We start from the raw sequence: 23,226 nt of genomic DNA, 5'->3' as shown, positions 1-23,226 counted from the left end.
ATGCAACAAAGAGATCGTACACATACCCACATACATCCCAACAGTTCCGTGGTAGAAAGCTAAATCGGCCGGCTCTGGTGGCTTAGTGGACTATTGCGTCCACTGTAGGGGGCTGTGTTTGACCTCAAGGTCACAAGGTGGAGCCCCTCAGCATTTCATCCTCTTGCAGTCGATAAAATGTGTACCATTGAGGCCGGTAACAATATACATCTGTTATTCAGCGCCAAAGTATCCTTTGGGGTGAACGCGCATTTTACAAATACACGCTATGTTATGTTAGGATACACAGCTCCAGTTTAGAGTTTTGTCCACTAGGAACCCTGAGAATGGTGGGAGTGGGGAGGGGGGGGAGGTGTAAATCAAAGATGAAACATGACAAGAGGGCTTACTTATCTGCCAGATCCATAACCAAGTGCCTGCTAAGACCCTGTCTTCCAGATCACACTGTGTACCAGGAGCCATGTAGACTTTTTCCTCTTGACTTCGGAGAATTCCACGACTTCTTCAGTTTGTGTAAAAATATGGACAACTGCCTCAAATGCCACTATCAACTTGGCTGGATGCAGAGCTATGCGTCCAAATCCAGGGCGATGTGCTCATTTTTAATTTCTTCTGTTTCTGGGTAGCCTGAATGTAATTCAGAAGATCAGGATTCTTTCTCCTCCAGAGGTGACCAATTTTTTCATTGAGGCTTCTTTCAGGGTTCTCTCTCGGCATCCTGGAATAACCAACTCTCCTGGCTCGCTGTTTCCCCTCCTACACCTGGAAGGAAGCCTTGAGGCATTCTCTACTTCAGCTCCAGGGAGAGGGACTCGTGTACAAAAACCACCATAACTGATTGCAAAGGGCTTAAATCACTCTCTGTGTCCCAAGGAAAATCCAGGACATGGACACTGTTGGCCTGGACAGTGCCCTCTATGTGATTAACTTTTGATCCCAGGAGGATCAGTGCAGACGCGGCTCTGAATCAAAACTCAAGAAAAAAGAGACCTTTGTTTCAATTGCTGACATAGCTGTTTGCAATACTCATACAACTTCTAGGATCAAGGCCTCTCCTCTTACTGGGACATCAGTCGTCTCTCCTTCAGGTGTAATTTCAATTCCAAACCCTACAGGAGATTTAGGGATGAAACTATAGTCTTACCTTTGTTTTTAGGTTTATTGTTGTTTGGAAGCATCACATTTAGATGCACCCTTTAGCTTTCACGTCATTTCGGCGAATCCCCTGCACAATATCTCAATTTTGTATTGCCCACACGTGAACACCTCCAGTAGTTACAAGCAGGACGCTCATATTTTCACACCTTCAGTGTCCATTCAGCCCCTATAGACCGCTTTAACACTCTTTCTCCTTGTGCTGAGGCAGACTTCATTTGTTGTTCCGGTTCACACTCGAGTCTCATGGTGGCAGAATGGGTCCCTACCACGGCACTTAGGGTACAGGAGTCCTTTTTCTCTTCAGCGCTGCTTACTGAGTTGACCCTCACTTCTGCAGCATCAGAGGCCACAAGTTGCCGTCTTGAATCCGCTGGTTACAGTTGGACAGGGTCCCATCTGCTCTTCGTGGTATCAGGGCTCCAGTGGATCCTCAAGCAGACTCTGTTGAGGCAGAAAGCGGCCTCGTCACACATCCAAGCAGTCTGCTCCTTGCTCTAACACCACCAAACAGGACCTCAGAGGTGAAGCCATGCCAGAACCATGGAAAATAGGTCCGTTCTTGCACCAATAGTGTGCTTCCCCCACAGGATATCAGTTTTTACAGCAATGTTTAATCTTCATGTTATACCTTCTGTACCTGTACCTTGTATCCTAGTATGTCCTGATTTCTGCACACAATCATCAATGTCAAGCAGTGATATGCACCGTGGCTTGGAATGGAGAGAATGTGGTCCGATAGCCCAGTTGTTTACCTAGGATCTTGGAAACTTAATTTCAAATTCTGGCTTCACGTGATTTGAGGAAAACACTACCTTCTAATGCCCAAGCTGTAAATATGTATAACAGTATACCTGTGTAATGTAAAAACTGTACATTTTGCTATTAATAGCCAACTTACATAATTTCACTTCCCACATTCGGGGTCCTGAAGTTGAAACTGAAAAACTAGACACACTGAAAATTATTCTTCCACATCCTGCTATGACACTTGCCTAGAACAAAACAACTACTTGAATACAAATACAAGAATCTTTATTCGGCGTGCATTCTCTTACATTCATCTAAACCATAGAGTACAGTGGTGCACTCTGATGTGCTGCTTATGTTAGCAGAATATAGTGAACTTTCTAATCCAATAGCCAGCGATATACTTATTGTAAAGCAACAACATCCCAAAGTGTGTGCACAAGCAAGAGAAAAAAGAACTGTGCGTTACGTACTGCACTCCCAGCAGAGATGACTTCACTCAGTACTCAAACTGTTAACATGATATGAGGTCACTTCCGCAAAGGCTTACTGCAATAAACTGTGGCAAATAGCCCTCCTTCCTCATGCCTCAGCCCAAGAAACTTCACATGATTTCAATTCCTAAAGAGAACTGGTGAACATGGGGGCATTACCACGAGTCAACAGCCAAGCTGCTCTCCCAACCGATCGTTTAGCAACAGTAAAAAGAGGTTCAGTTCAGGATGCCTATGGAGTAGCAATAAAAGCATTTGATTTATCCACATAAAAATAATGAAAAGCATAACAACTGTTCTCCACACAACCAGATGAGGTGCCACTAAAGTTATAGAAGAAGATTTTCCAGGCACTTTGAGGAATGGTCACCGTGTACGGAAATTCATGACTTATAAGGGGCAACTCATGTTAAAATACCACTCGTAGTAAATCCATTTACTTTCACGACTGTGGAATGGACGTACAGTTTGCCATTCGGTGTGGCCTCTTCAAGGTGAATGTGCAAACAAATAAATCAACCTGGCCTATCACTTTCTAATTCCTAACCAGTTCCACATCGGGTTGGGATTGGGAATCCATTGATGTAGGTTAGCTGGCTCTTTGCTACCAGACTCCATCTAATTTACTGTACCTTACACATTGCTTGTGATGATTATGCTAAAGGACTGGTCTGCGGAGAACATTAATTTCATCTGGACTACGTGTTAAGGTGAAAACTAGAGTGTACGTCTTGCAACTGGCAGATTAGCTAGCTTCAAGACGTAAAGGGCAACCCCTTAATCTCATTAGAATGGATATATTTTATATTGAAAGGTAGGTGTAAGAGTGAGAAAACCTTAATGTTTACCATAAGTAGGATATTCTTTTTACACGATTTTGAGTATTATAGAAACATTTTATGTTATTTACCACCAGAATTAAAGTTAAAGAACTCTTGGTAACATGAAACTCGAAAAATGAACAGTCGACCCTAAGAAAGAGTGCAGCACCTGTACCGTAAATTACCAAAGTAATATATAAAGCCGACAATTTTGTGTGCAGATTACCAAATGTGCCCCCTGTACAGAAGCACCTCCCCTGCCCTGGGGATACAAAGCAAACAAGCTAAATTGGTCACATTGTGTCATCATTTAAGTATCTTCAGTGCTGCGGCACGATCAACTCAGCTGCGAGACTCATTACAGGCTCTAAGAGAAACGCCCACATTTCCCCAGACCTGAGAGCCCTCAACTGGCTACCGTTTGACGCCAGAATTCATTTAAAAATCGCTTGTATGACTCATAAGGCTCTCTACCACAACACCCCACAATACCTAGCTCAGAAACTGGTGCTCTCAGCGGGCAGCAGAGCTTCCAGGAGTGCCAAGACTCTTCTCCTACAACCTCAGCGACTTGCCAAGAAAAAAACGTACAACCGGTCCTTCTCCGGTATGGCTCCAAGGATTTGGAACGCTCTGCCCAGTAAAACTAGAATGAACCCTTCCCCGGCTTCCTTCAAAAGAGAAGTAAAAGCTATCCTCATGGCTCAATCCACGTGAACTCTGTTCTATTCGCTGTAATTTATTACTTGCTTTTCCTCGCTTATATTCGTCCTTCGATTATATCTTTGCCATTTTGCACTAGCATCGCACCGCCTTGTCTTGTTCTAGATGAATCTAGTACTTAATTATTGCGTGACTCATTATATCGTAATATATTCTGTATATATTTCTACTTGTCATGTAAAGCGCTCTGATACTCGCAAGAGTCTGGTTCGCGCTATATAAAACCTTCAAAATAAATAAATAAATAAATCTGTTTCACAAAGTAAACCCTGAACCTCCTCCCTCCAATTGATACAACCTCTCTCTGACCTTTTTAAGCACCTCAGAGATCCTTCATAATGGAGTCCTGCATAACGGAACTTCGATGCACATTCTCCCTTCACCACATTCTCTTTCTTTAATCCAAACCCTAGACTTTCAGAGAAATCTTTCTTGCTTGAAGCATTCCAGTCAGGCCATACCTCTCCTCCCATCGGCTGCGGGGAATTTCCCCAAGCACAGACACTCAGAAATGTGTACAGCAGTTTAACTCGACATGTGTGGATTGCGGGAGGTCATCTCCACCGCACATCCAACAACACACACCCAGAGCTGCTGCTAGAGCAGGCAGATCTTCTCTACCCTGTGCTTCAGAAGTTTACGGCTATCAGCACAGCAACATACAGGTGTCACTTTCCTTAAGTGTTGCCTAAAACATTAATGTGGTTGGTCCTGAAATCCTTTTGAATGGCTAGGATTTCATTTAGCCAGTGTGAAGAAGCATAACATTTAATTATGAATTTAAGTTTACAACTATTCACAGTTGTAAAACTTTTCCTAAATGCCAGATAATAAGCTGAAGCTGAATGCCACAGAAGAAAATACAGTCAGATGTACTCTCTCAGAAGGAATGCGATTGGCAATGGAGGATGGAGATCAATGTCGCCAAGGGCTGACGTGTCACAGACAAGAAGTGATATCTTTGGGGTCTGACATGCGTTTTTGACAGACCGGTAAAAGCCATTAAATATTTGTGAACCTACAATGTCCGTTCTGTAAACAATGCCTGTGTATCCAGGACAAGCCCAGAACGGAAAAAAGCTGTATATGGGAATGTCCCTTATTTCCCCCTTCAGGCCAAATGCTGTGCGAAGAAAGAAGTATTTAATTTCGAAGTTTGATTGACTCAACTACTGGCCTCACTTCACAACTTGTTAGTTGAATCAGCTGCCCTGTTTAAGATTCTTTGTATATACAGACAAGATTCCTGGTATCACAGCAATCTATGGCATATGCTTGTAACTGACTTCTTCTCTGGTCATAGGGAACATATGTCAACATTGTACGTAACACTAGATTTGGAATCAAACCAGATGAGTAACAACTGAGCATGTTCTTACCCTGAATTGAGATGGAGTTTCAAGAGTGTTAAAATCTGAGGAGCAAGCAATCCCATCTTCCAGAGTCTGCAGAAACTCTTTCTGAAAATCCAGCATTTCTGGTAGACTCCCAAACAAGGATTCCATCTACGGGACAAAGAGAAAATACATAGAATTAATTAATTGTGGTTACTGCCCTCCAGTCAGCTGTTCCCGACAAGCTATCCTATTTTTTTCTACAAAGTGCGAGTCAGTGATGATTTTGCATGACTTTCATGTGATTTGACTTGTCGGTCAACATTAAGACACCAACAAGTACATCTCAAAGATTACCGAAAATATAGTTATCTATGGATATTCGTATCTGACACCTGATCTATAGCCCACCCTGCTGGCACGCAAGGTATAGAAAACACCTTGCTAAAACTCCAGGTACAGAAAACAAAACTCATGAAGCAGGCAAATTCTCACCTCGTCTTGGGTGAGGTAAGTCTCATGTTGAAGTGGATCCAAGTAAACTTCGAAAAGACAGCTTAAGTCCTGTGTGAAACAGAACATATACAATTTCAAAATGATACACTGAGACAACGGCAGTCGTGGGAGGGGGGCAACACACAAAGGTAATCAGAAATGGAAAATTACCCATACAATGGTATTTATGAGGTGGGCCAAGTGAGTGGTGGATGGAGGGACTAGCAGAAGGAAAAAAGACAGAAGCTGTGGTGGTTTAAGGAGAACAATATGGGGGAGTAACTATGAGAACTGGGAATATGAGGTGAGAGGAGCAGATGCACTGGATACCCTGGAGAGAAGCGGTAGCTGGAGGGATTAGAGAGGGTGAAGAGGAACAAGACTGTGAGTGTGGGATGTTAAGTAGGTATAGTACTGTGAGGATGTATGGGGCTGTGCAGAGGCGTAGGGTTGGGAGGAGGCAGTTGGCATGGGGCAGTGATAGTGGAGAAGTTGGGAGTTCTAAATGTGAAACTGTTGGGTGAATCTCTGGAAAGTATTTTGGCGGGAGCTACAATGGATGCTGTGAACAAGGGTGCAATGCATCCATTGAGGTTTGATGGGGTAGTGGTGGAATTGGGAGGAGCTGTGTGCAGGCACCCTTTAGGACAGCTTGAAGCCTGTGGGAAGGGAGCTGTAAAGAATATCTAGAGGGGCGCTGGAATTTGGTTGCGAGGTGAGCTGACCCACAATAGTGGCTGTAGGAGACTGATGGGAAGCTGTGGGTAGTTTGAGGCGGATTCAAGGGAAATGGTGTTGCACTAACTAACAGATAAGTAGACACCACTGCATGTAGGGCTTCATGATGATCAAAAGGCTGAAGGAGTAGAATGGGCGGAGGGGCAGTTCATGAGCCTTGAGAAAGGAGTAGTGAATGTAATGAAGAAGCCTGAAGAAGATAGCCTTTCGAAAATCAGTAAGGTGCCTATGTCAAGGAGCTCCATTAGTTGATAGCAGGAGCATTCGGGTATATCGTTAGTTACCGCCAATCTCTTATCCCCTCCCTTAGTATTCTCTCCATTGGCCTTGTGACATCCATGTCCTTAATGTAGAACACAAAGTTCTTAATTTGCAAAAACACTGATTCTCCTGTAGTAAGAGGAAATAGGCTAATAGGTTTCCAAACTCACCTTCACATATGATTTCTCTGTGTCCACAAGCTCTTGAATAACTTTACGAAGTCTGTCCGCATCAGATAAGTGTCGAGAAAGTGGCCTCCGAGGGGGATTAGGGCTCTCTCTTGGACCTTCCATCCCGTTGGGTTGTATGTCCTGCAAACTTCGACACAACGCCGATATCTGTTCAGCACTCTGAAATAAGTGAAGGTCACAGTTATGTACAACACTGCATGGGAAGCATATGATAAATTAAAAAAGAAAGCAATATGATGAGTAGATCTTTGGCACCCGTTCACATCTGGTAAACTAGGATGCATCCCTTTGTTCAGAAACATCTGATAGACCATGAACAATTCCTCACCTGCAGCACTTCTTTGAATTATCTGCAACTTTGTAAAATTAATCTTCGTCAGTGTCACTAAAATGTGTCTGCGATGAATTCAAAAAGTGCCCTCATCTTACTTTGCTTGTTGGCACCTGTTAGAAATGGGGGTCTCTAGTTGGCAATGGTTTGCAACTTTGTCCAAGTAGGGACCCTTCTTCCTAGTCAGAGTAAGGGGGATACACCTCCAAAATAACCCCTGCTCACCCCCTTGGTAGCTTGGCACGAGCAGACAGGCTTATCTCAGAGGCAGTGTGTAAAGCATTTGTTCACACATACAGTGAAAACCCTACAAATGGACACCACACCAGTTTAGAAAATTAAGTAATCTTTATCTAAACCAAACAAGACCAAAACGACAAAAATCCACAATACAGTACTTAAAATGTAATCCTTAGAAGGCAAAAACAGTTCTGTCCATAGCAAACTATAGATGCGACACTTTCAACACGAAGTACCTGGATGCGTCGCAATCATAAAACATAAACAGCCGCTGGGAGGGTGATGTGTAGGTTCCTTACACCCAGGGAAGGTGATACGTTGGTTCCTTACTTCAGGGGAGGATATGCGTTGGTTTCTTACTGTGCAGGGAGAGGCAGCAGCAGCGGCCAGTGTTGGTCTCTCCAGCCGCGGTCCCATGATGCGTTGGTTCTTGCAGCCACACAGAAGAGCCTGCATCGGAATCGGTGTGGTGATCTCAGACTTCGGAGATCAATACACAGAATTCAGTGCACAGCGCCTTTTCCAGCTGCAGGCAGGTGCTGCGTCGGTTTCTTCAGCGGCACATCGATGATGCGTCAAAAATGGGTGCAGATGCTCCTCGCTTCTCTTAGTTGTATCTCTTTTCCAGCTCCCAATAGCAGGAACAACCTCCAGAGGCCCAACACTGTAATAGGCACCTCTTGGCAGGTCCGAACTCCCGGCAAGAAAGTTCAGGGGAGCTGGTGGTGAAGCCTTTGTGTCCCTGAGCCTTCAGAACAGGAGGCAAGCTCTACTTCGAGCCCTTGGAGATCTTCAAGCAGGATACACAGCACACAGTAAAGTCTTTGTCCTCTCCTTGGCAGAAACAGCCACTGCAGGCCAAACCCAGACAGCCCACAGCAAAGAGGCAGTACTTCTCCTTCAGCTTTCCCAGCTCTTCTCCTTGGCACAGGTTCCTCTTCGGTCCAGTTCTGGGGTCTGGGCCCCAATATTTATACAGCATTTCTCTTTGTTCTCTTGTGGCAGAGAGGCTCTGTGCGCAGTCAAAACTAGTTCTGTCGACTTTGGTCCAGCTTCCTGGCAGGAGGTGGAGAAAGCATTGTATAAGGCAGACAAGGCCCACTCAGGTGCAAGTAAATCTCCTCCCCATACTCTAAATGCAGCCCAGGTCTATTCAGACCTCCCGACTTATCCAGGAAAGGCAGGACACACCTCAAACCCCACTGCCTGTCTACAGTGAATGCACTTCCCCAGACCCTGTCACTCCAAAGCCAGACAGTCAATCAATAAATTAGCAGAGGCACCCAAGATGGCTGAGCGAGAAAATACCCACTTTCCAAAAGTAAAAATCATCTTTAGTAAAAGATACATTTTTATATTCTGAGTTCAGGCGTACTAAACTTTATCTTTCTATCTTGTCCCAATGAGATGTTATACGTAAACTCCCATTCTATCCCATGGGACAGATACCCTTTCAACAGTGAAAAACGAAATACACTGTAGTTAACTATCAGGACATGTAAATCACATCAGTACATGTCCTACCTTTCACATACACTGCACCCTGCCCACAGGGGTACCTTGCGTATACCTTAGGGGTGACTCACAGGTAATAAAAGGGAAGGTTAGGGCTTGGCAAGTGGGTGCACTTACCAAGTCGACATGGCAGTAGAGACTGCGTGCAGACACTACAGTGGCAGGTCTGAGACCCCTTTGAAAGGCTGCTCATGTGGGTGGCACAACAAGTGCTGCAGGCCCACTATCAGCATTTGGCGTACAGGTCCTGGGGACACACAGGGCACTGTACTAGGAAATTAGTAGTAAAGTCAAACAAGCCAATTATGGAAACACCAATCCATATTCACAATTTATAGAGGGAGCACTTGCACTTTGACACTGATCAGCAGTGGCAAAGTGCCCAAAGCATCTAGACCAGCAAAAACGAAGTCCAGCACACATCAAAAACACAAGAGGCAGAGGCAAAAATACAGGAGAAAACCACGCCAAGGATGCCAGTTCTAACAGCTCCTCAACCCATTACTAGAAGGTAAAGGGAAACCAACATAGTAAAATGCATCATTCATTTCTACCAATAGATATATATTAAAACAGGTACATCATTCTGTGTACTAAGTGGTGGAAAGCAACAGTCTAAAAGAAATATTCGGGGCAAAACACCTGCTTAATTTGAAAGCAGTACCACCAAAAGTTCTTATTAAACACAAAATAGATTGGGGAAAGCTTTAGTCTAAAGAACTTGTGTGACACCTAAAAAGTTCAAATTCGAGGAATATTATATTCAGAGTTATTTTACAGATTATTCTTGTCAATATTGCACATTTATATTATACACCTTTCGTCCCCAATGCACACTCATTTCCTTGACAATTAAATCCCTAATCAGACAAACCAGGTCTTTTTTGATCGCCGCTTTATTTACGAATGGAGCTGAGCAGCTGGAGTCCTTACCGTGCTAGTTTGGCAAAAGCCCAACTTCATCATTATTGGACATTTTGACAAATACTTCACCCAGACTAACCTGACTTGGATTCATGTACATATGTACTGCTATTGGTTATGATAAGTAATTAAGGCATATTTTCACACCTATAACACCTTCTGTGAAATGATGGCATCATTAAAGTTCATCAAGAACATTTCTGAATTCACGACCTTTGGCTGGAGTCACCACACTTGATTATCAGTTAACTTACTATGGTCTGTAATACTTCCTGCTGCATCAAACATGACTGAAAAATTCTAGGGAGTACTTGTATATTTTTTAATTTGAGCTTAAGTGGAAGATCATGTTTAATATCTAGAACACTGCTCTGATCCGAATGCGGTGCTCTTGGATGCTGTTACATATATCAGGATATTGTTGACTATGTTCATGTCCACATGCAGACCAGCCAACATTTGACTGACGACATTCTGAAAGACTTCAGTATCTGAAGACACGTCAGGGAGAAACTGCCAATATCTGAGGACATTGCTATTGGTCAAGAAGTTCGTAATTTATATGGATTTAAGGAGTAATTCTAAGAGAGGTAGTCCACCTTCAGGTTATGGTTTGCCACGAAATGTCCAAACATCAGACCAACATCTGTGTCATAGAACACAGGATTACTGTGCTGATCACATTGATTGCTTTATTGTGTAGAGTTATGGCCACACAAATGTTGAGCTCTTTTGCCTGCTTCTTCTTCCTTGCCAGCACAACTGGAACCCCTTAGAGCACTGGACTCTGCTCATTTTTTATGCTGCTTGTGCATTTCATACACTTGAGCTTACCTTAGCCTTTACGTGGGACTGCATAAGTCTATGGCTCGAGTTGGAGGGCTGAAATGTGGTACCAAGGTGTAGGTTTAATTGCTTTCATTGCAAATAATAAACGCCTTGGAAAAGGCAGTCATAGTACATCATAATGTCCTACAGTACAGATTTGTGATGGTAGAAAACAAAAAAACACAAACAACATAAAGAACCTACCACTCTCCGCAACACTGCCACTGGGGAACGCTTGAAATCGGAGCAAAATAGCAGCAGCTGCATACAAGCAAAGACATTCATACTGCTGTCTACCAGACAGACAGTCAAGAGGTGATGAATACTCTTCAAATGATACAGCTATGGACAGCTCCTTCAGCATCAGTTTCTGGTTCTGGAGTTAGGGGTGTTAAAAACAACCCGTGGAGGGCGGGGAACTCTGCAGAAAGTTTCAAAATGGTTGACTGTGCCACATGTTAAGTGTTAGAAAACTTTGGTCAACTAAACTTTGGGCATCCATAAGTACCATACTCTTTGTACCCCTTGCTCTCCTCTCAACGGGTTTGAGGTTTGGGGAGCATGTTACTTTTGGCACCTCCAGCTAGCCCTGATTGTGTATATTGCTGCACATTCATCTGTTGCGAAATAGTGAATTCCAACCACAAGATGACCTCCATTGATACCATTTTAAAGCTCACAGCGCAGATTCAACACTTCCCTTCAGATGTGGAGAAATACACAAACAAGGATGGCAGAGGGGCGAGGTGGTGATGAACGGTCATTGATCATGACACTTCACCTCCATCTTGGACATAACCATAGTAGATAAGCATGCTCAACCTGATGTGTAGAATATATGACTGTTTTTAGATATGTTTCTTTAGTTAAATAGACAGTTAATGCATGAAACAAACAGACTGAAAAACACTAAAGTGTTTTTGAAGCAGTAGGAAAACAGAAGAAGGAAAAAAGATCAGGATTAATTAGACAAGCCAATTACTACAAATTGATCTTTGTGTTTAAAAGGTCTTTTATTATTATGTTCCATGAAAGAAAGCATAAAATGTGTTCTGTCAGTTTGAGTAATGGATGTGCGCGTGTTAAATGCGCACCTGTCAACGCGTTTGCAGCGTGCCTATAGGGCAAACAATGGCGAGAAACATCATCGTCCTAATAAAGGAAAATTAGGAGTGAACATAAAAGAAACTCAGAAGAAGAACTTCAAAATAGGATTAAGGCGAGGAAAGACGACATTTTGGGCTGAAACAAAATCGCGGGAGAGAAAGATACCACATTTCCGAGGCAGAAAACAAAAATCAGCCAGTAGGAGATAAATGTGTAATATTCTCAAACATACAGAGGGCAACCATTTTAGACAGGAAAAAGAGGAGGAACGGAGAGAAATAGAGGCAAAACTAATTATTATTTTTTGACAAAGTGGTGTTCAGATCCTCCTTCAAAACCACAACTTTTCAGAATCTAGCTATTCTAAACCTGGGCCCAGACTTACTAAACGTTTACTCAACGCAATGCAACTCTAGACAGCAAGGGAACTTGAGCTGCGTTGCGTGAAAGGGAGAGAGCAGAAATGTGCCATATTTACTAAGACATGGTACACTTCTGCTCTCTCCTTGTGCTGGTGCACGTGAGGCAGCATTGTGCCAATGCAGGCACCCTTGCACCACAACGAATAGGTTTTGTGCCGAAAGTGGTGCCTGCAAAGAGGAAGTACCCAGGAGAAATAAAAGTTATTCTCCTCATTACGCCAGCCTCTGGAAGGCACACAATTTTGCTGCAAACCAAAGTTTGCATACTTTAGTCAATCTCAGTTTGCATCATAATACATGCGTGGATGCACTGCAACACCCATGCTTCAACCATGTAATGCCTCACCGAAGCAAAGTAACACAAATCTGGTTGCACATGGCATGGCAAATCTCAAAATAAATGTTGCGTTGTGGCTGCTGCAAAAAGGTGGCACACCCACGATGCAAAATGTAAGTAAATCTGGGTTCTGATGTGAACTCTAAGAGGCCACAGAGGTGATCCAATCAACTACACTACCTAAAATTACCCATCGTTTTTATCATCATAAACCGGAAGTCTTTCCCAATAGCTGAATGCTGGCATATGGTGAGAGATGATATTAAAGGTGATAAGCAGTTAGAACTCACAGGTAGAGGGCATAATAGAACAATGTGGAAGTGGAAGTGACAGCATTGTGTCAAGATAGTCGAAGCATCAGTTTCTGAAGGTCAAGCAACAGCATGAGCATCAAACGTTTTTCATTTTCTCTGTGATTTAGCCAGTACAGAGCGTGATAAAGCCCACAATCAGCAGCTTTATTGGGATTTTAAAGCAGCCTTGGAAATTATTCTTAACTGGACGATCTGTGCTTTGTAGGTATCCTCTAATCAAGCGCCGGGACGTTCCTGGTAGTATCTGTGCGCTTTATAAAGCTCACATCATCATCATCATCATCATATCAATTGCATATTACATGGAGCAACCAAGCAAGACTCCTTAGAACAGTTATCCCCTATCCCGTTGCCAGCCAACTTCAAGAAATTTGAAGAAACGAGTTTATATCTTAAACCAGTTGATTTGTTTCAGCAAAACACATAAAATGGCAGGTAAACCATATATGTTTTAAGCAGATCTGAAAAGGTACTAATTAAATACTCCAAAACTTTATTCAAGATCTAGTGCAGCACACAGGAACATTATTTCTTCCGTGCAGCAAATTAGGTATGTGCCTTTAAGACAACCCTGCAGTGCTTCCTCGTGGCTATTTTCAGAGCTGCACAGACAAGGAATCCTCAACATTCCTTCCTCTAAAGGCAACCCACCAGCCTCCAGCACACAGTGGGTTTTCCTCTTGTTCCACACGGCCAATCCAGCCCTGACAGTGACAAAGGTGAACACTTTTAGAAACTTTAGGGAAGATTTATCAACAGTACTAAAATTGGTAGACAGGGCTTTGTACCAAAAATGCACTTTCTTGAGGCAGGTGTTAATAAGGAGAAATGTTTTAATTCTTTTCTAACTTTTCATAACTTGCATATGTGCTGAAGTGTTCAGCACACATCTTAAATTTGACACGTTTTAGTCAGTATAAGCACATTATTATGTACTGGAAGGGTACCCTCCTGCTACACAATCTTAGCTAAACGTCAGGCACACATACATCTTTGCACTACTTTGCAAAGGTGCGTGTGTGAGGCTACGCACCCTCTTTGTGCACCTGCTCTGGGGAAGAGACCAGCAATGCCGTCTCTTGGCAGAGATGGCTCTACGATTCTCTCTCACACAGCAGCTTACTGCGATGCGTTCCACTACAGAAGAAGATACTCTGCTTCTGTGGATCAAGATTAAGCCGAAACAGGCCCTGCGTCTCCTGCTGTTGCTGCTTTCACTTTTTGAATAAACGCCAGCGCGCAGGATTATCTGGATAGATCAGAATATTATAGAAGGATCATCCTAGCCTCCCTCCCACAAAGACTCCGAGGGAAAAGGCACATTTTAGAAATCCCATCCCACAAATTAGAACTTGCAAACCACCCTACAGCTCGATTTTTTTTTACATAATACAGCATGCCAGATATGTTTAAAAGCTAGACCCTTTTTTGGAAGCAACAAAGATTATTTCTGAAAAATGGGAAGCCTACACATAAGCAGCACTGCATTAAAAACAATAGGTAAGGAAAGAAAATAAGGGGAGGCTTAATATGATTTTACCATCATAAGAGGGACGACTAGAGAACTACACAAATACAACTTCATCTCTTGTTGATAAATGCTACAACCTTATAACTCTAGAGTCACCCTGGTATCAACAACTGCATACACAACCAAAGTTCTTACTGAAAACTAAGCAACAAAGATGGACATATAATTTAAGGAACGTAATTTAGTTTGAGGATTATGCAAAGCAGTTCTGAATTATCATGTGTATTCAATATAACTAAAAACGTTCATCCTCTTGCTGTTTAGGTGACGTAATTGACTCAACAAACATAGTCAAGATGCTATAATTTCTTTAATTTTCTAGCAAGGGAGTAACTAACTAAAAAATACAACCTGCAGCTCAAACAACAAATATACTACACACGCACAACAAGCCATCATTTCTAGAGCAATTACAACACCTATGCCCAATAAGAAGTAAACAAGCACTGGCAAAGTAAATAGACGTGCCCTAGCATTTGGCCTTAGTGTATTAGTGTAGGGTGAACGGAATTTTAAAGCAAAAAACTGGGACATTTCATAAAAATAGAAGGACTATAATTTTACATCAAGCGAGCGCACAGAATGACACCGCTCCTCAGCAGAGAATTACAAAACAGGCACTAAGAACATACATAATATGCAATTTTTAAACCCAGTAGCTTGCCTGGGAATTAAATTGCTTTCTTGGAACAACTGCTAACTATCTCCGCTTTGTAAAACATAAAAAATACCTCCCCCCGTTTTTAGTCGACCTTCTCCAAAAACCGGCACATCAGCTAAATTTCTCGAAATCTGCCCAGACAGCTGGTGAAAAACGGGAACCGTCCTGGCAAATCCGGGACACCTGGTCACCCTACCTTAGTGTACTATTAAAATGGTTACTTATATTTTATTTTCTACTGCAGGAATCTACCACAAAAATAAGAATAATAAGCAATCAAGGCACTGCCTAGATGGGGCAGCCATATGCATGTAATACATTTAACAATTAAAAAAATATACATAGCAGGTAATGTTAATAGAGCAGTACGGTGCCTCCTAGCAGGCAGATATAGAAACCCTTTTTTTGTTTTAATGAATATCACAGGAAAATATGATGCTTATTTGTACAAAGAAAATACAATATAGGCTCTGAATTACTGAAATCTAAAGAGGCAGTCTAAACACACAAGGAAGACTAAAAAACTAAAATGGATAAATAATTGAGGAGGAGTTTCTGTACCTACAGTCACAGCTTGGCAAGGAGGTAATCTTAACATTTAAAATCACGGAAAATATTGCCTGAAAATGAGTCCAACCATGACTGAAGTAACATACTTTAGGATAGAAACTAGACAAAGATCCATGGGAAACTAGGAATGTAGCTGAGGAGAGGAATTGTCTTTCTTAAGAAGCAAAATAAAATTCAGTTATTTTTTTTTCCACTGTTGAACAATGTAAGAAGCCTGTATCTTCTCTATAAGACTATGCGTGACCCTCACTTCAGGCCTTGTGTTAAAACTGGCCGCACCATTGCACCTGCCACATTATTAGTCCTAAATTTGCGCAATGTGTCCGGTACTCAGGCATGAGCATAGTCAAAACCTCTAGCATAGCAAGAGACGGGAAAATTGTTATAAACCTACATTTCCATTACATTACAGAGACAGGTCAGTAAAGCCTCAATGTGAGCTACTAATTGATATTCATAATTTGCAATGGAAAGAATACTTTTCAGAAGATTAGGTAACATGTTTACAAACGCCTGTGAAATGAAGACCTAGTTATATTTGTCTGATCCCAAGCCAATTCTTTACACACTGACTTGTCCCACAGAAGTGATGGCACCAGATTTCATCACCCCAGTACTGTACTGCACACTCATCCCATGCCACACACAAAGTACTGCTGTCATCATGCTCGGTGATGAGGCGAACCTGCCAATCGCATTAAAAAAAATTAATGCAGCACTTGATGTCTTTTTTCCCAAACAGATTTATCCTAATTGGGACATCTGCCATCAAGAAAGAAACATGATTTGGCAAGGCTTCAGCTCAGCTAATACATTGGCACGCGAGCCCGGCTGGCATCCATCTCCTGGCAAAGCAGGTTTCCTGCATCAGATGCTCTTTCACTATGAGTACAGGGGAGCAGAACAGCATGGCCACTTCCTGTCACCCGGTGACTTGCCGACCAAGAGGCCTTCTCACCTTCCTTACAACTAAGCAATGAATCAAGCGCTCGAGGAGGGAAGACCAGCAGGGGTAAAAATACATAGACAGATTAGAGGAAATTAGTGTCTGCCATTTATTTAGGATCTGTAACAGTATCAGTCTTAGAAAATTGATACCATCCAAGTTAGGCTCTGTGACCAATGGGTTTTCGCTAACACTGTCCATAGAACATGCACAGGGGCCTCCACATGTAAACTCGCTTCTGCTCCAGGGTTAACAGGCAGACGTCACTTCTGCCCTGTGTAGAGTTTATAGCACGGAATATTCTCTAAACAGTGCAGACGGGTCATCTGCAATAGTACTGGGCATGTCCTGCATCCGTCAAACTCTAGATAACCCCCAAATGACAAATAAGAAAGGCCCCATAAGACAATACAGTTTTCCAAGCTTCCTTTGTTGCACAGCCTTACAATACAACAATGTGAAAAAAACTTACCAAGGAAAATATCCTATGTAGGGACCCACAGGCGGCTGCCGCATGTTGTCTGGTCTTGCGGGCCAAGGTAAAGCTCCTGCTTTTATTCTTGCTCTTTTTGGCAGCCGGCATGTTCGGCGACACTATTAACTTGCCAGATGTACGATGTAGATTTAATAAGCACATCAGGCACAGAGTTCATTACCAGTGTAGGTCAGAGCAGCAACAAGCACACGCATCTTGCTCAGCAGCCAAAGGGAACCGCCATTTAGGTGTCCAGCAGTCCAAAGTATGAAGGTCAACCAGTGAGATTACTTTCCATGGGCTGGTGAAAGCTCGTAGCACCTTGTCCTCTCTGAATGATGTACAAGTTTGACTATAATTTTAGTCCAATTTATTCAGTCTCTTCCGTTCATGTAATTTATATTCGTATATGTTGAACACCTGCTCTGGAACTGAATGCTGCTCGCGTCCCTCTGAAGGTGAGTGGAGTTTCTGTCTCCTAAACGCTGATGGTACGGCACAAAACACTTAGTAAACATAATGAGCAAGTGATCCAAGCAGAAAATCAGCCTGGTAAGCGGAGAGCAGACACTGCTCAACAGATCGATAAGCGTGGAAATGATGTTGATGTACTGTCAAGTCAATTGTTCCCTGGACACCGTGAATCACAAATGTGCCTAACAAGTGAAAGAGGGGAAAATTGAGAGCAGGTGGTTCGATTTTTATGTGACTATAATTGTCTTTTAGTTACACTTCCCGTTCTTTGCCATACTGTGGACGTGATGCCAAATCTCGATATTTGTAAATTAATTGTGGTCAAAGATTACAATCGCCCAGATGAGGGTTCTCCAAAGTCGGTCCTGGAGGGCCGGATCCATGCCAGATTTTAAAGATAGCTACATGTATCTAAATGGGGATATGCTAAAAAATCTAGCATGGATCGGCCCTCCAGGACAAATCCAGCCTGCATGGAAAACATGCAGAGTGAGGATGACTGTTTGGCCGGCCCCAGAGAACCGGTCATGTACGTTAAGGAGTGCAAACCACTCCTCCTCTGCCCTGCTCTGTTAGCAGAGCAGCCCCACCCACCCTCAAAGCTGCTGCAGCAGTGAAACATAAAATGATAATAACCACGAGTTATTGTCATTTAATGTTTCCTTAATTTCACTGCTGCAAAGCAGTGGGGCGATGCTCCTCAGCCTGAGCGAAGGAGCCTCCCCTGCCCAAAAGCGTCCCTTTGTCAATTTTCAAACACCCAGAAAGGTCATCAAATGGTTCATTCAAGAGGCCTAAACACGTTGGTCCTCCCACGATGTTGCTAAGCAAATGTACTCTGTTGGTAAACATAAATAACTGGGTAACAAAGTCATCACAAATCTCTTGTTCAAAAGGAGAGTCTTGCTCACAGAATTAGCCTTTGTGTGGACACTTTCACAAATCATTTCAGCATGTGCCTTAACATTAATAACCACCCTTTATTTAATTTGCACCTGTTTCCCCCTTATTCTCTCCTGCCACTTCTAAGTTACTTATTTCAACAGCGTCTTTGTTGTGTCTAGATCCTCTAAGAAATAGTTTGTGGTTTCATAATCCTTCCAGTTTTGCAGGTTGTAAAGGCCCAGCATGCACTCCTTCTATGGAGTCTGATTTAAAAATGTATTCTAGGTCCAGCTTCTTGTGCATGGTTTGTGGTGGCAAGTCAGGGAAGATACCAATCCTACTACTTTCGGGTTCCCGGGGGGGCTTTTTTCGTAATTGCTGCAACGACTCTCTTCTTGTTCGTTATTTTCACTCTTTGGAAATCAGGATCAAGGTTGGGCCTCCCCCGTCGCTTATCCATGCAGCACTGGACTTCGGTCCTTGTAAAATTGATCCTGTTCTGTGTTTCAATTGAGTTCTTCCAGAAACTTCTTTAAAATTTAATAAACACATTCGGCCTCCTAAGCTCTTGCCGACAGGCTAATAACCTCAGTTGGTTCAGCCATGGTTAATTTTTCGAGGTGTTTCACTTCCACTGGCTTTAGTTCAGACTTAATTTCAGCAGGCAGGATACGCTTTGATAGATTTTTGTTAGATTAATACTCAGTGCCTTCGAGGGCCTTTGTCCATGCATCTTTTTATGTTGAAATATGCCAGTATCCTATCCAGTCTGCTGGGCACTGCTTTAATTTCCCACTCCCTGGTGCTCGATTTACTGGCTCCACCTAAGGCTTTCCTTTGTTCAGTAAATGCATGCTAGAGAAACAATTTGAGGTTGACATGGGCCCAGTCGAGCTACCGCTTCAGAATGTGCCAGCTGTCTACAAGCACAGCCCAAATGCATGACCCCATAAAAGGCAGCAATATAACTTACATTTGTTAAAAATGCCACAGCACTTCCTCACCCTTCCAAATTCTTACCTACACTTTTTCTGGCCCAAAACAACCTTTTTTCTTTCCATAGATAAGATTAGGCTCTATTCTTTACTAGCTCTTTATGCGACTGGCATTATAAAACCCACAATCTGCCAAGAACCATGAATGCACCTTTTGATATGCACACTTTGTTGAAAAGATCTCAGTTTGTAGCCTACTTGCATAAGAGGGGATATAATGAGCTACTGATTTTCTAGGAAGCAGGTATGAGTCAATGCACACGAATTACATTACTAACTTCTGCATAAAGCCTAAACCAATTGGCTGAAACACCAAACCAAAAGAACCTGAGTACTCTTCATAATACCTGTTCTTGAATAAAGTTTTAGGACAGAAAAGAAATCCTTTGCTGCACCACTCAATGTCCTAATTTTCTACTTTTTTAATATTGAGTCTGACGGTCAAAACCAAACTAAGCTGGAGAACAGCACCAGAAATTCACCTGCAGACACTACAACATCTTTAGACATACCGGCTTCGACAAAAGGGGTCCAAGCACCACAACACACCACTGCATTCAGAGACACCTTCTGGCTGAGAAGCCATAATAGTTACTGTATCGTTTATTGATGTATCGAACCATTTATTTCATATTCAAAAATACATCCATTTAAAAACTGTTTAACACATGATAGGAACACATCAAAACAACAATAAATTGTTGAAGACCCATACACAGTGGTCAATCAGAGAATTAATAGCGCAAAAGGGGTTAATCACCACCTAGCTCTGGGTAGCCTTTAAAACTTTAGTTTTGATTATCCATGCTGAATAGAATAGAGAAATTTGGAAAAAGCCACCACCAAAATCGAGCTTGTGTCACTTTTACATATTCTATATGCCTCTCCCCTCGTCAATCGCCAGAAAGACCTGCACCCAAGGACAATCCATTTGGACCTTGGTTTTGCATAGAGGGGGCAAAAGAACAACACATGCTCATCAATTTCACAAGTGGTTTGGCAGCATAGACAGTAGATCAGATTGCTGGTTTGCCTTCCTCCACTTTGCGGTGACGGCTGCAACGGGTAAACACCCATATCTAAATTGCAAGTATAGGGTTTGCGCCCAGGCGTATAAAATCCAAGAACTCCTTGCCCTCACACACAGACTTGAGAAGGAGGAAAGTGCTTGTCAAACTCCCTGCCGCTAAGCTTTGGTCTCGAAGTCGGCTAACTTTCTCTTCCACCTTCTTTTTTACTACAGGGGCATCCCCTGCCTGAACAGCTTGGGGCTCACACGAGAATTTTCTTAGGCCCAAATCAAGCCAGGTTTTTTTAAGTGCCCTTAACCAACCAACTCTCCCTGCCCCATTGGCCAAGATGATATCCCTCAGACCCTCCTTAAGATGGCACAATTCATCAGTGCTCCACACTCGGATCCAGTACAACAAGGGTTTTAGCAAAAACTCGTGGATTCCTAAATCTACACAGAGGGGAACCAGTGGTGTGCTCTTTCTTAAACCCTACAGTCCCCTGAAGAAGTTGTTTTCTGCTATAGTCAGGGGACTAGTGTTAGCATAACCCATGGTTCCCGCCTGTAAAGTGCTGCCCCCGGCTTGCACTTTATATATTTCTACTACTGGGCGGGCAGGAGACCAGGCCGTTTGTTTTGCAAATATACGTATGGCACCCGCACAATGTTTTACAAAGAGGTTACTTTTTACAATCTGCGGGTTCCATGATCCTGTCTATTCTAACCTGATGCCCAGGTAGTTAAACTCCTGAGCCCTTTCCAGTGCTTCGGTGCTCACCTTGATGACCCCTTTCACCCTACCATTCTTAGAGTACATCATATATTTGTTCTGAGAGGAGTTGATTTAAAGGCCAAAATCTCTGTGGACAACAACGTGTTGTCTGCAAAGAGGAGTACTGGTATATTTACCCCCGCCAAGGACGGGGTGTCATTCACACATTCCACTAAATAGGTGATACAGGTGTTGATGTAAAGGAGAAAGAGGGTTGGTAGAAGGACATCCCTGCGGTACGCATTGGTTAACAGGGAAAGCATCAGTCAGCTATCCTTTCATCCCAGAACTTACTGTCACAAAATTCCCCTCATGGAGCAATCTGATCAGATGAAGAAGGTCGGGTGGGTTACCTAGTCCCTAGAGGACTTCCCAAAGCTTCCCTCTAGGGACCTGGTCAAAGGCGGCACGCAGATTGATAAACGCCACATAAAGGTCGCCCTTGGCTGGATTCATCACCTTCTATTTCACCAGGAGAAACCGAAAAACCTGGTCCACAGCACTAACCTTTTGTCTAAAGCCCACCTGGAGGTTGGTAAGAATTTTATTTTCGTCGCCCCAGTCTAACAGCCTCTTCAACACCTGTTTGCAGAATGTTTTTTGGAGGTTATCTAGGAGACTAATGGGACGGTAGATAGAAGGCACAGTGGGGTCTCCCTTTTAAAAAATTGCTACAATCTCCACCCCCTTACAAGAGGGGGGATTACTCCCTCCGCAGAAATAGCATTAGAAACCACATATATATTGGGAACCCATACCCTTGAATCGGACTTAAAAACATCAGTTGGGATTTTATCAAGACATGGGGCTTTCCCGGACTTAATTGAGGCCACTACACGCTCCGTCTCCTCAAGGGAGAAGACTAACGATACTGCATCTGATTCGATCTGCTGAACACATCCCCGCCCTCAAGTTAGCTCTCCTCAACTACAGCAGGTGCATACAATCTCCCAAACCGTGCTACCCACTAATTCGGGAGAATAGAAGTTTTGGCGGGTTTGCCTAAGTTCTCTTTGCTCCTGCTGACTAAGGACCAGAACTTTTTTTGGTCATTATTAACTGCGGAGTCCAGAAGGTCCGCACACATATCCTCATACCAAACTATTTGGGCTGCTCTCACAATTGCCTGGTAGTTCGTCCTACGTTCCCTGATGGCTGGGGAGTCCCCTCTTTTTTTAGCCTCCAAGATATCTACCTTGGCCTTTTTGCACTGGTCATAAAACCAACCCCTTCATGCTTTAGGACTCCCCCTCTTTAGTTAGCACACTCCTTGGTTTGTCTAAGGACACAAGGTGCTCAGCCAGGACCAGGTCATTTCCCCCAGTTCACATACATTCTCTCCATGTGGGTAGCCAAAATTGAGTACAGGGCCCCAACTTGCTCAGGCTAGGCACTTACTACTTCCCATCTCACATTCTTTCTGTTGTTTGTAACTACAATTTGTTAAGGTCACTCAGTTTCCACAAATGTAACATATCCTAATCAAAAAGGGATGAACTTAATGATCTACTGGTATCTTAGTGTACCAGTTGTCTACCGGAAACCGTCAACCAATATTTGCCATTGGTGGTAGTAAGTGCTCACCACTATGGTGTAGTATCGGGCGGCATCATCATTGGGTTTCACACCTAGGTAATTGGGTTTCGCATCTAGGTATTAGCTTCCCTAGGTGAGTACCACCTCCTCTCGAGGGAAAATACTGGTAGTATCCATATAGTGAAAAAGTTAAAATGACCTCATTTAGTTAAACATCGATGTTTATTATAAGGGCAGTATATAGGGGTAGGATGAAAATTAGTTTGATGTCATCCGGACGTGTAAATTATCCTTAACATCCCTAGTGTATGATCAACATGTTTCAGCCATTATTGCCCAAAAGAGTTCTAAGCCTTCGTCAGGACCGGCTTTGGCGATCAACAGATCCC

At 43.0% G+C, this 23,226-nt stretch overlaps 1 protein-coding gene across 3 annotated transcripts in view; it reads right to left on the bottom strand.

Moving 5' to 3' along the window:
- The window catches only part of TIAM2 (TIAM Rac1 associated GEF 2), a 340,543-nt gene that overhangs the window by 40,354 nt on the left and 276,963 nt on the right, over positions 1-23,226 (bottom strand). For all 3 annotated transcript variants that reach the window (XM_078649180.1, XM_078649181.1, XM_078649182.1), the window contains exons 16-18: positions 6,942-7,121; positions 5,773-5,841; positions 5,323-5,448 (exon numbers count right to left, since the gene is read on the bottom strand). In XM_078649180.1, coding sequence (XP_078505306.1) covers positions 5,323-5,448; positions 5,773-5,841; positions 6,942-7,121 — 375 coding nt within the window. The remainder of the gene's footprint in view (positions 1-5,322; positions 5,449-5,772; positions 5,842-6,941; positions 7,122-23,226) is intronic.

This window comes from Lissotriton helveticus, chromosome 6, assembly GCF_964261635.1.
Source record: "Lissotriton helveticus chromosome 6, aLisHel1.1, whole genome shotgun sequence".
NCBI classification, from domain to species: domain Eukaryota; kingdom Metazoa; phylum Chordata; class Amphibia; order Caudata; family Salamandridae; genus Lissotriton; species Lissotriton helveticus.
The sequence above is the reverse complement of the archived record's forward strand: the minus strand, read 5'-3'. Positions and strand labels throughout refer to the sequence as shown.